This window comes from Panulirus ornatus, chromosome 38 (genome assembly GCF_036320965.1).
Source record: "Panulirus ornatus isolate Po-2019 chromosome 38, ASM3632096v1, whole genome shotgun sequence".
Taxonomy (NCBI): domain Eukaryota; kingdom Metazoa; phylum Arthropoda; class Malacostraca; order Decapoda; family Palinuridae; genus Panulirus; species Panulirus ornatus.
Genome location: NC_092261.1, coordinates 2630828 through 2648319, shown reverse-complemented (window position 1 = coordinate 2648319; position 17492 = coordinate 2630828). Strand labels below are relative to the sequence as shown.

General features: G+C 46.4%; 1 protein-coding gene across 5 annotated transcripts in view; it reads left to right on the top strand.

Annotated features, from left to right (window-relative positions):
- The window catches only part of LOC139760795 (uncharacterized), a 229208-nt gene that overhangs the window by 146434 nt on the left and 65282 nt on the right, over positions 1 to 17492 (top strand). For all 5 annotated transcript variants that reach the window (XM_071684401.1, XM_071684403.1, XM_071684404.1 and 2 more), the window contains one exon: positions 2870 to 3060. In XM_071684401.1, the coding sequence (XP_071540502.1) occupies positions 2870 to 3060 (191 nt within the window). The remainder of the gene's footprint in view (positions 1 to 2869; positions 3061 to 17492) is intronic.

Genomic DNA, 17492 nt, shown 5'->3' with positions numbered 1-17492 from the left:
TTTATGTATGTCCGTCTGTCTATCCCCGTGTCTGTCTGTGTCAGTTCACCTGTCTATCCTTGTGTGTGTGTGTGTGTGTGTGTGTGTGTGTGTGTGTGTGTGTGTGTGTGTGTGTGATGCTATAGGGATGTCCAATCCTTCTCCTCCTATATAAGCTGGTGAGGGAGCACCTCCCCCCTTGAACCACAGTCTGAACCACGCGGTACACACACGAGCACGACGGTGCGACCCCTGAGCACGACCGCACGACCCCAGGGCACGTAGGAGGAACCCCTGAGCACGACGGTACGACCCCAGGGCACGTAGGAGGAACCCCTGAGCACGACGGTACGACCCCAGAGCACGTAGGAGGAACCCCTGAGCACGAGAAAAATATCAAATATCTCAGAAGAACTATCACCAAATGAGGCAGCGTTCTAATAATAAAATGATGATATTTGTCAGTTTATGATCGGAGGAAAGTGGAGAGACGCGGGACAATGACCACATGACGTCATGCGGCCTTACATGACGTCAGCACCTCACCTCTAACCTATGATGCACGGTAATCCAAAACCAACAAGTTACAGCCAATTTTCTTCCTTCCTTTTTTTCCCCTTCGCCACATAATTACCAGCCTTCTGCTCAAGCTGGTCCTTGCTCTACCACACCACCAACTAGACAGGCCGGCACCTGCCTGTCGCAACAGCTGCCAACACTGGCCACCACCATCGTCTGTGGTCAAGTGTTTACCTCACTAAATGTGTGAAGGTCAGTGAACCTGGTCACGCTCAGCCCACAGTGTCATCCTGGCTCCCGGGTTCTGATCCTGAACCAATTACTACCAACTTGACCATAATCCATCCCTGGAAAATACGTTCCAGACCCGGTTGCTGTAAATGTCCTCCAGGATCCAGAGCGAGACACTTGTTCTAGGTCCTACTTCCAGACCCACCTGCCATAGTCCAGGTCCCTGGTCCCGGACTCTATTCCCCGGTCCAGTTCCCAATTCCAGACCCATTTCCCTCACTCCCAAATACTACCCCAAAGCCAGGTCCCAATCCAGGCCCTCGTTTCCAGTCCCCAGTCCAATCAGGCGATTTAAGAGGAATCCAAAACTGGATCTTTAATTAAAATGCCGTTATCGATGTGATTTAGAATCCCTCTAAACTGGAAGCTAATGGCCACACCGATACAGTTTATAGATCCGGGGCAGTTATACCATACCCTCCTCCGCTCACGGCAGAATATTAAGCTCTTTACAACCTCAACAACAAGATATTCACGCTGGCGACAACATATAACCTAGTGGCTTCAATTTCTTCCTTTGGTCAGTGCGTGTATACAATCAAGGACGGGAGAAGGACATGAGAAAATATATCATTACATGTACAACTTGGAGAGATGAATATATATATATATGAAATATTGTACAAACTGTAGTGAATATCCCAGTTATAAACACAACAATGTGGCGCACTGACCAAGGAAAAACTAAGCAAGTGGAATCTAGTGACAATCTAAGAAAACAAAAGTGAAGATGAAACTGAAAAGAAATACTGGTACTCTCTCTCTCTCTCTCTCTCTCTCTCTCTCTCTCTCTCTCTCTCTCTCTCTCTCTCTCTCTCTCTCGCTATATTCAGAAGTCAGGGTTGTTGAGGCCGTAGAACACACAGTGATTGATGCACGGCGTACATCAATCACTGCGTAAACAGCGTACATCAATCACCACAGAGTGATTGATGAGGAGCGTACATCAAGCGTATAAAGACATGGCCAGAGCCCAGGATCCCACTAACTACCCAGCAGCCTGGGAGCCTCTCATGTCGACTGGTGAGGTAATCAATCGTTGAGTTATCTTCCCCAGGCTGACCTCCCAACACCGAAGATAAACGACCCGACTGGAGGGGCTGGGAGGAGTAATGGAGAGAGAGAGAGAGAGAGAGAGAGAGAGAGAGAGAGAGAGAGAGAGAGAGAGAGAGAGAGAGAGAGAGAGAGAGAGAGAGAGGGGGGGGGGGTTAAAAATGGCTTCTCTCACAAATTCTCCGCCATAAGCCACCACGAAGAGCGCGTCATTGTCTGGACAAGTTAATCATGAGCTTTAGGTCTTAATAGAGAAACATGAGTGTCATAACTTTCGGTGGTCAGTATGTTGTGTGTGGTTGGTGGCACGTTAGCATCACAGGGATGTGGTCTTGTCTACTGTGCTGAATGTGGAGACGTGGGGTGGATGTGGCGCCCGCTGTGAAAGCAGTGAACGTATTCATGTTTACATGAGAGTCGTGTTGACAATGTTACCTATGTTGATGTTGTTAGATGTCGTGAGTAATTCATAACCTCCCCTAACCTTCATGACAACGTCCATCTCTAACAACCCACAACCAACACCACCACACTTCATGTTCATCTGACTCCCCACACTATTTCCTTTCAGGTATTAGTACATATATAAGACTGGAAGATACTGTGACAACATGAATCATCCAGACATGTGGTGCACACAACTCAAGTGTCCTCACATTTCTCATCGATAGTAAAGTCGTAAATAAAGAACATATACAAGGGGAAGATGCAGGAATCTCACGACACTGATTTCCTGGATCTGCCGCCTTCATCATCAATACAGACAGTCCCGGCTAGGGCAGTGCTCATGTTAAAGTCTCCACAACCCCTCACCTTCCACTCTCATAACTCCTCCTCCTCCTCCTCCTATATACCATCTCTTACACCAACTACTGAGAGATCACTAGTCTCCACGGCCACTAACGATCTCTCATTGTCTCCTCGTCCAACCCTTATCATCGTCAGTAAACAACTAACACATAACATACTGTTGACCCGCCTCCTGACGCCGCTAACCTGGGCCACGTGGCCGCGCTGCTCCCGGCAGGTGCAAGTATGGAAGCGGCGGTGCTGGGTGGTGGTGCGCGGGGACCGCTCGCCCGAGGACGGGGCCAGCCGGGGCAACACGCTCAGCCTCAGCGTCGAGATCTACACCAGGCACGAGGGCTCCAACCACCCGACCGAGGGCACCATCCTCCACCTCGACCTCGTCCACAGGATACGCAGGGCAAAGTCCAAGTAAGTCTCCACTGAAGGTTCCTCCATTCTCTCTCTCTCTCTCTCTCTCTCTCTCTCTCTCTCTCTCTCTCTCTCTCTCTCTCTCTCTCTCTCTCTCTCTTTCTGAGAGTGAGGAAGCTGGCTTATCTACGATCTTCCTGCCTGGTAAGTTTCATTTCTGTAGTCTCTAGTTATCTAATCTGTGAATATATATATATATATATATATATATATATATATATATATATATATATATATATATATATATATATATATATATATATATATATATATAAGCGATGTTATCGTGCCACTTAACACTTTAGCAGATTAATTAAATGCCACGTCCAGCCAAGAGGGTTGTCAAGTGGTCATGTCTTCCTAGTCAGTCATGCGAAAGTCATCCCGTTTTCTATTTCAACAAACATCTCGTTTTCTTACGTTAATGACCTCGTTTTCGTCTATCTTACATATCTCGTTTTCTGTTATGTTCGCCATCTCATTTTGTAAAATTTTAGGACATTTCAGTTTCTTTTAGTCTGTACGGATTCAGTTTTCACGAAAATGTAAGTCAAACTTTATACAAACATGATCTTATAAATTTGTCTTATGCATAAGTTTGACATCTTCCAAAAAATTTTCTATATATTTCTTAAAAACAGTTTCTCACGAAAACTTGAAGAGTTACATCACTCGATCTTTACCTAATTTAATGGTTCTAATATGGGTATATACGTGAAGAGTAAATGTGATCCCAAATAATTAAGACCACCCTACTATCAAGTAAGGAAATTCGTTTTCTACCACACATGTAGTTTTCTAACAAGAAAATAAACCACTGGAAACATCTGAGCAGTGTACAATGTACAACATCAACAACGTATTGAGCACCAGATGATGAAGGTCTGTACATTTCAAGCTTATCTTTCCAAACCTTTCCTCTGGTTGAGGAAAACACAGAGCAGCCCCGCATGCAATACTGCAGAGTGCATGTGATCAAATCAGTAAAGTTTTTTAATTTAACCTTTTCCACGAGAAGATCTTTCCCAGAAACAGGGAGAGCAAGTAAGACTCATGGTACGTCCAGTGATTTATATAAGAGAGAGAGAGAGAGAGAGAGAGAGAGAGAGAGAGAGAGAGAGAGAGAGAGAGAGAGAGAGAGAGAGAGAGAGAGAGAGAGAGAGACTTCAATATAAGTCCCTCTTTTTTCAGCGTAAAAGAAGGGAAAATCCGGTTCGCGAGAAATCCTCAGATGTGCTCCCGGATTTATTAATGAAATCCTGCTCTAATCTCGGCAACTTGTGCTGATCGTAGTCATGTGTGGCGGATCACAAAGTGAAAATATCGGGATCAAGAGATCCCAACTTTTGGAGCCGGCAACCCCCCCCCCACTAACCTGCCCACGACGACCTCCCAGGAACGCCTTTTTTTTCCGTATTCAGGTTTTTTTTGTAGTCTGGATTTTTGAAGCAGATACAGAGATTGGTCAAGACGAGAGAAGGAATATGAGTAATGTATTATGAGTAATTTATTATGAGTAATCTATATAAAAATCGCTTACAGGGACGCCTCAGTATATATATATATATATATATATATATATATATATATATATATATATATATATATATATATATATATATATATATACTAGGTCCTCCCACGACGAATATCTTCCTAACACAGTAATATATGGGTAGGTGAGTTTCCTCATCTTGAGTTGTGTCTTGTGCACCCAGGCTCATCCTGTGGGCGGTAGCGCAAACGGGATGCCACAGTCCACGAGGGCTCCCTGGACCCCAGTCAGGAGATAATCAATATATACGTCGTTACAAAGTTAGAATTACATAATCCAACAGTCTTTTATGCAGTAAGTTTATCTAGCAGATACAGAAACGATACAGTTTTAGAATTACAGGTATTCTGTTACTAGCAGGAAGATGCTGTATCATTTCTTGCAAGGTTTGCCTGGAATCTCCAACTGGCTCAAGTCTCTCACAGTCCAGAACACAGGGTTCCAGGTAGTGTCCAGATCTCTGGCTATAAACTTTACACTTCACATTATCAACATTTCCAGGTAGACCAAAGCGCCAGTACTGCCTACCTACAGTCTAACATATTAGTACTGCAATGAAAACGGCCAACGCAGGGGAGGGTCCCGGTGTGTGAGGCGACGACCACATGCAGCAGAGGGGTGTGGGGGAGGCATCTGGGGCGAGTGTGGCCCCCAGCGGGAGGGTGACAACAGAAGGGAGAGAGAGAGAGAGAGAGAGAGAGAGAGAGAGAGAGAGAGAGAGAGAGAGAGAGAGAGAGAGAGAGAGAGAGAGAGAGAGAGAGAGAGACCATACAGACTAACACATAAACAGACATGCGGATGGACTAAAAATATTTTCCATATACATAAAGATACCTTAACATCAACATAAAATAATAATAATTATACTACTACTACTACTACTACTAATGATAATAATGATAATAATAATAATAATAGTAATAATAATAATAATAATAATAATAATAATAATAATAATAATAATAATAATAGTAATAATAATAATGATAATAATAATAACAATAATAATCATCCATCAACCAGGCCATAACACTCAGCAGTATTCTTGCAGATGCGACAAAGGTGCGCCTCGCTCACCACCACCACCTCCACCCTCCCTCACTATCACCACCACCACCACCACCTCCACCCTCCCTCACTATCACCACCACCACCACCTCCACCCTCCCTCACTATCACCACCACCACCACCACCTCCACCCTCCCTCACTATCACCACCACCACCACCTCCACCCTCCCTCACTATCACCACCACCTCCTCCACCCTCCCTCACTATCACCACCACCACCACCACCAAGAACACTGCCGTCACTCTTTCTTAATCGGATTCTACTATCGGATTCCCATTCTTGAAATTCTTGACGGTTGCGACCCGCCGGCCGGGTCTCGGGACAGTACCCGTGCCCCGACACACACACACAGTTCCCCGCGGGAAATTATCAGGTCGAGTTTCGGGTTTCCCAATGTCATGTTTATTTCACTCAGTTATCGAGAACTGGAGAGGCTTCGAACCCTGGGTCTGTCATGTTCCCTGGCGTCCCGGAGGAAGCTGGAGGTCTCATCTTTTATTCCAAGATGAGGTCTTGAGGACAGATACTCTGCCACAGCAGTATAGCCATCTCTCCAGTGTGGTGATGCCCGGCTAACGCTGACCACCGTGGCCTGTGGCAGGCACAAGCTCATATCTACAACTACACAATTTCTCACATGTTTATAAGGAGTTCTTAACCCCTTGAACACGACGTCACCGCCCCTGAACACGACAATAACAGCACTTGAACACGACGGTACGATCCTTGAACATGATGGTGCGATCCCTCAGTATGGTGGACTGGCCTATGACCTGCTCCTCAAGGGACGGGTCAAAGGCCAGGCCATTCTCATCCAAGCGTCGTACCGTCGTACTTAAGACGTTATCATCATATTGTAAACAGGAACTGCAAAGCAAGATTCGAACCAGACCCAACTATTCACGGATGACAACGGTACGTGAGCTCCTTACATGGGGGTTTCCTACAACAATAGAATCCCCTACAACTCAATCTCCTCCCACTACATTTCTACGGACCAGACGAAGTCGTTACGAACCATGGAGACCACTTCATGCAGTGCGACTGTGTAAAATGTTTACAGAAGACTCAGACTCAAAGATGATCTTGTGACGTGTTAACAGAAGACCTTTCCGTCAAACATCAACAGAAGACGCTGTTGTTGCCTTGGGACCCGTGCCACTCTGGGCCATTCACTCCAACTTTACTGCGGCAGAGATCTTGACACACAAACAGCTGTCTAATGCCGCCTACGTCACCATAAGGAATCCTCTCTATCCGCCTAGTCTATCCCTGTATCTTAGCCACTATCCCCTGCCGCCGCGCCCACACTATTCTCCAGGTCTCCCGCCCTACGGCGCACTTGGTTTACCCCGTCCCCCCTCGGGATATTCCTTCTACAGGAAAAGTAGATCAAATTCTTACCAAGTTTTATCATCATAATATCCCATACAGTTGATCAGGTCAGGGAAACCTCCCCCAACATGGAATATACATGAGCTACGGATAGTCCCACGACCGCAGCAGTCGACCCAAAATAAACAAAAAGCGAGGTTGGTTGGTTGGTTGGTTGGTTGGTTGGTTGGTTGGTCGGGCTTTAGCCTAGCCTTCTGACTGCCAGGGTCGTTAAGGTTGTCATCCTCAAGTTCAAACCACAGGTCGAACTGTCTTGAACACGTTCGTCAGATGTTCAAGATAACGCTACGACCGCCCTCACTCCCACTGTATGTGTCTGCCTCTGGAAAACAGAGAGTCCGCCCTCTGAGGACGTCACTGACCTTCTCCACAAAAAGGACATAAACCAACACAGAACAATACATAATATAATTCTACACAAAACCATAATTTCCTCGATCCACAGCTTGGAATATGTGTTTTTACACCGATAAAAGTATTTCTTGACAATAACATCATTCCCCTCTGATATAATGTTTTTCTTTCATTATCCAAGATTCTCAAAGATCATGTAAGGTTCTGATGAGAGGACTGGCGGTGGTAATCTAGAAGTACTTTCCCAGGAATGAGTCAGGTCTGCCGTCTGCAGGACCTCCCCTTCGTAAGGACTGAAGGACAAGACTTTGTCCATGTAAGACTCACGTCTTCATATGGAGACACAAGACTGAGCCTCAACATCCACACGTCCCGTACGTGTATACCCAGTGGATGGATCAGTGGATCAATCCTACTGCAATAGCATTCTAAAAGTACGTGGGGTTCGAGCCCTGGCTCTCACACACGAACCCCTGGGGCGGAAACACTGCATCTCCCGCAACACAAAGGCGTCAGGCAAAAGCTATGTGTTGTGAGGGAGTCTTTTTAAAACCACTGTCATATTCTTTTGTTTTGTGTGACACCTCTATGTTAAGGGTGAGCTTCCTACCCGTCTCTCTCTCTCTCTCTCTCTCTCTCTCTCTCTCTCTCTCTCTCTCTCTCTCTCTCTCTCTCTCTCTCTCTGTGTGAAAGTATATTTGTATGTATATACGTGCGCACACATGTATGTATATACGTATGAATATGCTTGTATATATTCATTATAAATACATGTACTACCACCATATGTACATGCCTGTACACACCTGTCCCCAGGGAACTAATAAAACTCTCGTGGTCATACGTATGTGTTGGAGGCAGGTGTGTGCATGATGGGCACAGCAGACATGAGGACTGCCTCACCCTCCACACACAACGACGTGTCATAGAAAACAAATCCGCTGTTCGTTCTGGAGGGATTACATGTATAAGTAAAGCTCTAGCGTTCGATATATACTGAGGAACTGCACGACTATCCATCTCGACTCCATAACATGACTCCATCATGTTGAATGTACTTCACCTAATTCTTCAAAGACTTAAAAAAAAGAACCAAAACATTCTAGGCCGCCATATATATGTCATTTGCACAAAGAAAACGGAGTTGGCTTCCTTCCCCACCACGCACAAACGTCTTATCCTTGGTTCCGATGAGAGCTGATGTGACCCTTACGCTGATGGTCAGGAAGAGTCAATGTTTGTCGCTTTCCTGATAGTTTTCTGGTTGGATAAGTATGATGATGGCGCTTCCCGTCCCTCTACGCTGGATAGGCCTAGCCACGTCCCTCGCGGTTCCACAACTATTCGTTGCCTGATTCCCAAAACCTTAACGCTAAAATTTTTATTTTTTTTTTTTTTTGTGTGTGTACACATTCCTATGAAAGTAGAGCAACTTAAGTATTTTTGGATTATGTGAAATACGTCTCGCCTTATCTCTCTCTCATCACATATACCATAAAAACCACATCTGAAAATATATTGATATGGCATTTCCGATCATCAATTACTTTTGGGATTAATCAATTTACTAATATTTCTAACAAGAAGAACATGACGACAACGTCACTCTAACTTAGAGAAGAAGTTGTCTTAACAAACCATGACATACGTGCGGGTCTGTCAGCACCGTCTACTGGTAAAACAGTCAAGCCGGGGCTCGAACAAGCGTCTCTTGAGCTTCGAAGCAGACGCTCTAGCCCACCAACCCCGGGGTGGTTACTGGGCCCACCCCGGCAGGAGCTCCCTCTATGCCCTACATGGGAACTAGAGGACAATGTATCAACCACACCATCATGGTAGATCAGGAGTGACCACAGGAGTCACGTTCACATGAGAGCATGAGTGACGGGCACGGTGCAGGAGCCTCCTACCCGGGAGCACGTCCGTTCTCAGTGGCAGAGTCTCCCATTCTCACTCATCCACATTCTCTTTTCGAAGGTATTTCCTCCTTTTTTTCTGGTCAACATAATCTCCCTTCCCGTTTCCCCTTCTCGCTTCATCTCTCCCTTTCTATCAACCAAGCAAGACGAGCGGTGAACCCTACGCGTGAGGCCCTGCCCACTGGCGAAATCTCATTTTGTGTTAGTAGGTACTCTCTCTCTCTCTCTCTCTCTCTCTCTCTCTCTCTCTCTCTCTCTCTCTCTCTCTCTCTCTCTCTCTCTCTCTCTCTCTCCTACATTTATTCCCCTAACTCCTTCCCTCTGCCCCCTGAACCCCCCGCCCCCCCCCTACACTCCGTCTTCCTTCCCCTTTTTCCAATTTGTCATAAAACATCGTCCAGCTCTTGACCATCAAAGGCAACGTAATTTGACCACTCACCCACGATCTGTGGGGTGTCGCTCCCCGAGCCCCCATGCCTCTCTCTCTCTCTCTCTCTCTCTCTCTCTCTCTCTCTCTCTCTCTCTCTCTCTCTCTCTCTCTCTCCTGTTTCCTTCATTCTCTATTTCTCTTTACTGTGCTTTCTTGTCCAGCACACACACACACACACACACACACACACACACAGCAACTGCTAGTGCTGCTGGCCCTACAGCTGGGTGAACACCAACATCTGGCCGGAAGGATCGTCCATGAACCCCTTCTAAAATCCCCTGAAGTTTTATAGGTCACAACAGAAATGCTTCTAGAGCTAAACTAATGCCTAGAAAATCTTGACAAACATCTACCAAAGAGAGTTCTAGAATATCTCCGGCCAATAAGAGGCCTGGAAAGTCTTTAATCATCTTAGACCAAGAAAAAGAAGCCATTGGAATCTTCAGAGTTCGCTAAATAATTCGCTTAAAACATCCATAAACCTTTTCCGTTACTGAGAGAGAATCTGTACACCTCACACACATATTCCGGTGTTCATTGGGAGGTTAAAAAGCTTCCCAGCTTGTGTGTGTGTGTGTGTGTGTGTGTGTGTGTGTGTGTGTGTGTGTGTGTGTGTGTGTGTGTGTGTCCTCATCTGAGCTCTACAGCTTGAGGGATGCTAAAAGAGAAACAAGAACGTTACGGTGAACCAGTGGCAGCACACGTGCTCCTGCTCTGTTCCTTAAGGCCAACAGTAGACTCACCGAGCGTCACATGCCCAGAACACATGATCCAGTATAACGACCAGTGTGCTGAAAGACGACGACACCCCCACACGACACAAGACCCCTCACACCCACCAGTAATATTAATGACTTATATGAACGTTTCGTACGAAGACGAGATCTTATAAAATATAAAAAAAAGTTCATGAAAAATGTCTTCAATGTCGCAGAGTTTGGCAAATAAAAAGCGAATATTCCTTTTTCCTGGGAAGAAAGTTAAGAGAAAAGTTAAAGAAACAGAGAAGAGGGAGGCGAATGTCGTTTTCTCTGTCGCGTGCTCTAGAAAAAACGGTGTTTGTATTAAGGGGGAACTCTACGCGCGCGCTCCCTCCCTTCCCGTCAGCAACCCAAAGGACCGCTGCGCTCGACCAGACAAAAGAGTTCAGTGGTCTAGTAACTGGCGGGCACGGTGCCAAATATTTGCTACAGGTTCTCAAATGGAATGGAAGAGAGAGAGAGAGAGAGAGAGAGAGAGAGAGAGAGAGAGAGAGAGAGAGAGAGAGAGAGAGAGAGAGAGAGAAATGTACAGTTTTACTTACCTCCCTCCATATTTTTTTTTTCTTTTACTAGTAGTGTTTTCGGTGTGCGAAGCGTTCGCTACGCATGCAGATTGTTTGCCTTCGTCCTACGGGGTAACATTTCCGCTCGTGTGCAGTTTACGCATTTGTTTTTTTATTTCTTCTTTCTGCCTGAGGGGCGATCAATGTAGGAACCTGGTTTTTAAAGGCAATGTTGGAGGGGGAGAAAGTATATTGCGTACCGATGTAGCGGAATGGTATCAGAGAGTCAATGAAGAGGATATACGAGAGATTTTGGCAATGTACAGAGCCAGCGCGTATCGCTCACCGCTGGAGATTCTAGAGAGAGAAAAAATGAGAAAAACTTACCGAGATGAAGTCAATGAAATAACTGACAATTATCAAATTGATCAAAAATCATTAAAATCACATGAAAAACTAAACATCATATTCCTTTTATAAAGAAACGAAAGAAAAAAAGATTCTAACTTAACTAACCTAGCAGAAAAATATAGAAAAATTATGTTTTCTCACACATTAAAGAAAATGAGAACAAAGGAAAACGGGGAAGCAAGGAAACAGGCATGAAAAACTGGAATCACTACAAACGAGGAATTAAAGATGACAAGGGAAAACCGACGAATGAAAAAAAAAATAAAGAAAAAACACAAGAATGAATAATAATGTAGGATTGAAGAACACTGGAGGAACAAAGATATGTACACTGTAGCACTTGTAGCCGTACAGTTGCCTCTGGGGATCAATGAACCTGTGTGTGGGCAGATCCACGTAACATGTAACTGTATCCCTGTAGGAAGGCAGCAGCCTAGCCAGGAGAGACTATGGTAGACCCTCTACCTATCACTAACGCAACACTATCAGCCACAGACTTCATCTCTAACCCAGAGGATAACCAGGTATTAACAAATGGCACGTGGATCCCAAATATATCATTATGGTAAAGTGATTTAATTCTATATATTCATAATGGGATTACTGACAGTTGCAACAGACCAGGTAACGAGTCAAAGTTGATAATGGTACAGGGTTAATGTTATTACCAGGCGAGTGGGGAACCGTGTTAGTTTCAGTTGTGGAATAGATTAAAATCATAAGAGCCATCACAGAGGAGGACAGTTCGTGGGTAATTCCCCTAATTGCTGCAGCGCTGACAGTGTTCTACCGTAGGGCGTTGCCCAGGGCCACAGTTGCTGCCTTGGGGTTACTTGACAACAGGGTTCCGCGACTTAGCTACGCTGGTGTGTGTGTGTGTGTGTGTGTGTGTGTGTGTGTGTGTGTGTGTGTGTGTGTGTGTGTGTGTGTGCGTACAAACAGGAACAAAGAATTCGTACATATATTCAAGTTTAAGAGACGGAGCACCACGAGTGTACACTCTTTCCCCGTAATGCATGTGCACAGAGTAATTGCATCTAGTAGTCACACACACACACACACACACACACACACACACACACACACACACACACACACACAGGAGCGTGAGTACCACTTACACAAGAGAAACTGACCTCATACTCACCGTTTGTTTTTCCTCGAGGGCGGCTTGAGCGGAGTGAGGTAAAGGCCACCCATGGGGAGGTGAGTGGGGCACGGTCCCCTGGAAAGAGAGAAAAAAAATCACACGAGTTTTGGAAAGAAGAAAAGGTGGGGGGGAGGGGCGAGTGTGAGGAGGGGTGGATGTTTACAGCATATAGAAAACGTGAGGAAAGTGTCATACCCGAGGGTTGGAGAGGGTTCGATTCTGTCTTTTGTGGCGTGAGGCTCGGGGCACACCACCGCCTCCCTCCCTCAGTAAAACACGACTGACACACAGATTGATGGCACAGATACGGCAGCCACCCAGCCAGCACCGGGTACGAGCTACGGGAAATATCACCGTGTTTACCCTGGTAACCAACATGAAATTCAACGTCAATATAAAGACGTCATCAGCTCCCACCACTTGAGTACAATCTGGAGACGGCGGAGGAGGAAGGTGACAAAGTGAGGGACGACGGAAAATTGTTTCTGCTGTTGACCGGAGGAAGATACCACAACGGGAGGAGCCACCCACAGGCATCAGGTTCAGGAGACGAAGCAGCACAAGTATCTGGAAGCCATGAGCAGGTCATGAATACACTGTATGAGGAGGTAAATACACTGAAGAAAGCCCCGGGAAGATGAAGCGATGAGGATCCGAGCGCCGGTAAGGAGGTCACAAGAGGAAATCACCAGAAACGTAAAAGGAAACGAAGTACTGGACTTGAGAGGCTGGAGGAGAGAGAGAACCCAAGCGAATCAGGAGAGCGGCAGCTGAGTGGCGGTGAGGGAGGCCGTACTGCAACGGGAGGTCAACACGACGACACAGCTAAGAGCCAAGACTGACGGAGCCGTGAGTGAAGTCATGAGAGCGCTGCAAGACAATGGCCGCTAGCTCCACGATGCAGTGCATTAGTAGTGAACACTAACTGAGCTGGAGAGAGAGAGAGAGAGAGAGAGAGAGAGAGAGAGAGAGAGAGAGAGAGAGAGAGAGAGAGAGAGAGAGAGAGAGAGGAGACACGGGAACACATCTTACGTTCATAAGGACACGCACAAAGAGACGGCGAATATTTTGATGTGAGCAAACCTTGTTTATGAGCCGGCGAGTGAAGTGAGACGGAGCAGTAATGGTCGGCCTTCGACCCGGCCCTGGGGAACAGATGGGTGCTAACACATGGGTTGGACGGACTCCACATTGAACCAATGGAGGGGAGAATTGTATGAGAAAAACCTCGGATGTGGGAGATTGTGGAGGCGACAGATACGGAAGCAATGCGTCCTCACTGGCGGAACCATTAAGTGCATCCGGGAATTACAGCAGAGACTGGAGTCGGCTTCCACAGAATTCCTTTCAGTGTGGAAGACAGTCATTAATAACAACAACAACAAGCAAATCATGAAATACTATCATGTACAGCAGTCGACAAAAAAAAAGTCGAGGGAAAATATTACAAGATTATCCAAACAACAGAAAATTGTTGGGAAAGTGAAGAAGTGGAAAGCGAGGACCATGGTGAACGTCACCAGTCCTATCTCGACCTGCAAGAGGACGGTACACATCAAAACTGGAGCACAGACGAGCGAGCGTCACACGTGACGTACAGAGTGCCGTACAAGGGCACCAGTGATGGAGGGAAGAAACGCTGGCTTGAGGGAGGGAAGGAGAGAGGCATGAGGAAATTACCGTCCAATGAAAGACGTCAGCAGGGAGAGCAGAACAAAGACGTACTCTGAGGAAGGGAACAAAGGATGCATCAAAGCCAGCCGGTGCTGGAAGGTATACTGACGCACACACGAATACGGTACAGCAAGAGACAAGGAACAAAAGATGTAACATTAGATAACGAAGCTAAAGATCACAAAAGCTATCTTAAAAATAAATATCAGGAGGAAATCATCAGTCAATATAAAGATAGCAAGTTGAAAGAACTTAAGAGAGGATGGTCGCTGAGAGACAGGCCAGCAGAAACTGCATCTCACGGGTCATGATGTAATCACCGTGGCTTACACAGTCTTCATCAGCACCAGGATGGGAAGGACGAGCGAGCAGAGGGACTTCAGTGATCATACGAGACATACGTAGCCTCGAGTACGAAGTAACACCATCATAACCTCATAGGAGTGACCAACAACATGTGGCAGGTCGCTTGATAAGTTGTGCTTGAGATCTGACGTCATGAACAGCACAAGGTGGGATGAATTAAAAAAAAACGGAGGACATACTCGTGAGCACAGCCATCGGTCAGGACTGTGTCCGGGATCTGTGGCGTCCCCGACCCACCACACCAGCCACACCTCACGACGGATGTACACGTAGCAGTTACAACCAAGACCAGTACTACACCACCTGAACACGTATGAGGGCAGCGTATCCTCGAGTAACACACCTCCTGGATCAACTCTCTCTCTCTCTCTCTCTCTCTCTCTCTCTCTCTCTCTCTCTCTCTCTCTCTCTCTCTCTCTCTCTCTCTCTCTCGGCGCACTGCAGGAAAAAAGACAAAAATATTAAAGCGAGCGCTTGCAGCAAAACACTGGGCCTTCTCGTCACAAGAGTCACTCTAGCTAGAGGCCGCCAACCTTCCTACGTAAAAAGACTTTGAATCTGGAAGCCCCTCAGGCTGTGAGCCCGGCACCACGTGCACCGCCAACCTGTTCTCACAACCAGGCAGACGAAGATCCTGTAAGAAGTCTTAAAAAATAAATCCTTCAAGATAGTTATACGGGAAGGTGTTTACACAGGAGTGTAGCGTTTCCCGTCTCGCTCCCTCCCCCTCACGTGTTGCTGCAGAGGGGGTCTTCAACGCTGCTACTGGCCGAGCGCGAACCTACTCAGAATGGAGGGGTTCAACCAAGTGCTCCCCTCAGCTCGTCTCCTCCTTTACTTAGCTACCAATAGAATGCCAACCAGTTATCCTGAACTTAACGAGACGTGTGCATCATGTACAGCCTCGTGTACAGGGTCTTAGTTTGAACACTAACAGTACAAACACCAACAGACCATTAGGCACCACTGTTCCTGTTAGCCTGGGTACCGGTAGTTCATACGGCAATGATAGCACGACACTCGTTACTGAGGCAGGTGGGTAGGGAAGCCACCGAGGTGTAGCAAGTCACCGCCTGCTGGAGGGTGTGGGTGCCGGCAGGAGGGGAGGACCCCTGCCTCTCCCAGCCACCTGAACCCTCCCATGTTTACCCTCCTGGTGTTGATCATGTATACCATCCATGAACTGCCAATGATGTCCATAATGAACAATTATATCTATATATCTTGCTACACTGAAGAAGAAGAAGAAGAAGAAGAAGAAGAAGAAGAAGAAGAAGAAGAAGAAGACGGAAATTACCAACACTTAAAAATCCTTCAAACCTGAAGGAAAAAACGCACAGGAAAAATTGGACTTGATCAAGTCGTTGGCTGGATTATTGGTACAAAAGTGTGGCGGGGAGAGTGCGCGTAATCCGTTCATCAGCTATGCATAATGTATAATGTACTGGGAGGTAAAACCTTCTTCATCGTGCAGCCAAGCGTAATGAAGACCTTTTTCCGTGGAGTCGGAAGTTTGATCATGAATAAATTACAGCTTAATGCCTCAGTGAGCCAGCCAATGTGCAGCCATCTGTGTACCTCCCCCAGCGCCGCCAGGCAAGGCCTCATACTGACACTACTTACGCCCACACTTACTGTCTCTATGTACTACATGTGTAGGTAGAAGCACACACACACAAACACACAGACACACACACACTTGCAGTGCATCAAAGTACGCACCTCTCTTTTATAAAAAGACATAATTTTCTTTTTTTTTTGCAACAATAACCTAAAGACTCGATCACCTAATCAAATTCTGAGGTCGAGTCACAAACACATGTGTTCCTCAGTTGCAGTGACGGGTCGAGCTGACCCCCGGCACATTGGTCACTACATCGTTTCTTCTCTGAACTCGATGTATCTCAGGTTCGTCACGGCTCTGCTCGGCCGTAACACCAGCCCAACACTGTCCTGGGGATCCTGTGTCCATCATGACCCTGTAATGCCACATTCCTCGTGTTCACACATGATAAGATTCAACAGCATTTCTTCCCCGTCACACATTACACCATCGTGTTCAACACGGATGCAGTTATCAATCTCTAAAGTGAACAGTGGGCAGTGAAGGCTTCGTCAATACGTAGTTCCAGCAATAACCTTCACTGCTGGGGAATCGAGAAACATGTTTTTGCATGAGAAATGCCATGCGTCTGGTGCATGAGCCCCGCCCGCTTAGATCACTGGGAAGTCGCTGGAAAATCTCCTACTGCGTGACTACTGGTACAGCAGAACAGCATCATGGAAGGACCTCAACTCTGGTCAGCCGAACCCAGGCACACTAAGCCATAGGATTGCGTCCGGGGATTACACAGAAATCGTCCAGGGATAATACATCACATTTGATGACGTTACACACTCATCTTGTGCACACTTCCCAGGCTGACACTAACATGGCAGTAGCAAAGGACGGGGGCACCAGGACTTGTGTGATTGTACTAACTCGTGGTCGGGAGGATCCTGGAGCCATGTCTTCCAGGGGTAGGTCCTGGAAGCTCTTGATCAGAGAGACAGATCAAGAGACTGGGCCCCATGACTGCTGCAGAACTACCGCCATGCAAGATACAAATGAATAATGACAAGGGCACGCGCATACACACACACAATGAAACACCATCCACACACACACACACACACACACACACACACACACACACACACACACACACACACATTTCCAGCATGCCTGGTCGTTGAATTAATTTCCGCTTTATTATATACGTTGCAAAATTATATGAAGAGACTTTTCAACATTTCAACTGGCAACTCCGAGAGAGTTACCATGTTTCGCCACTTGCTT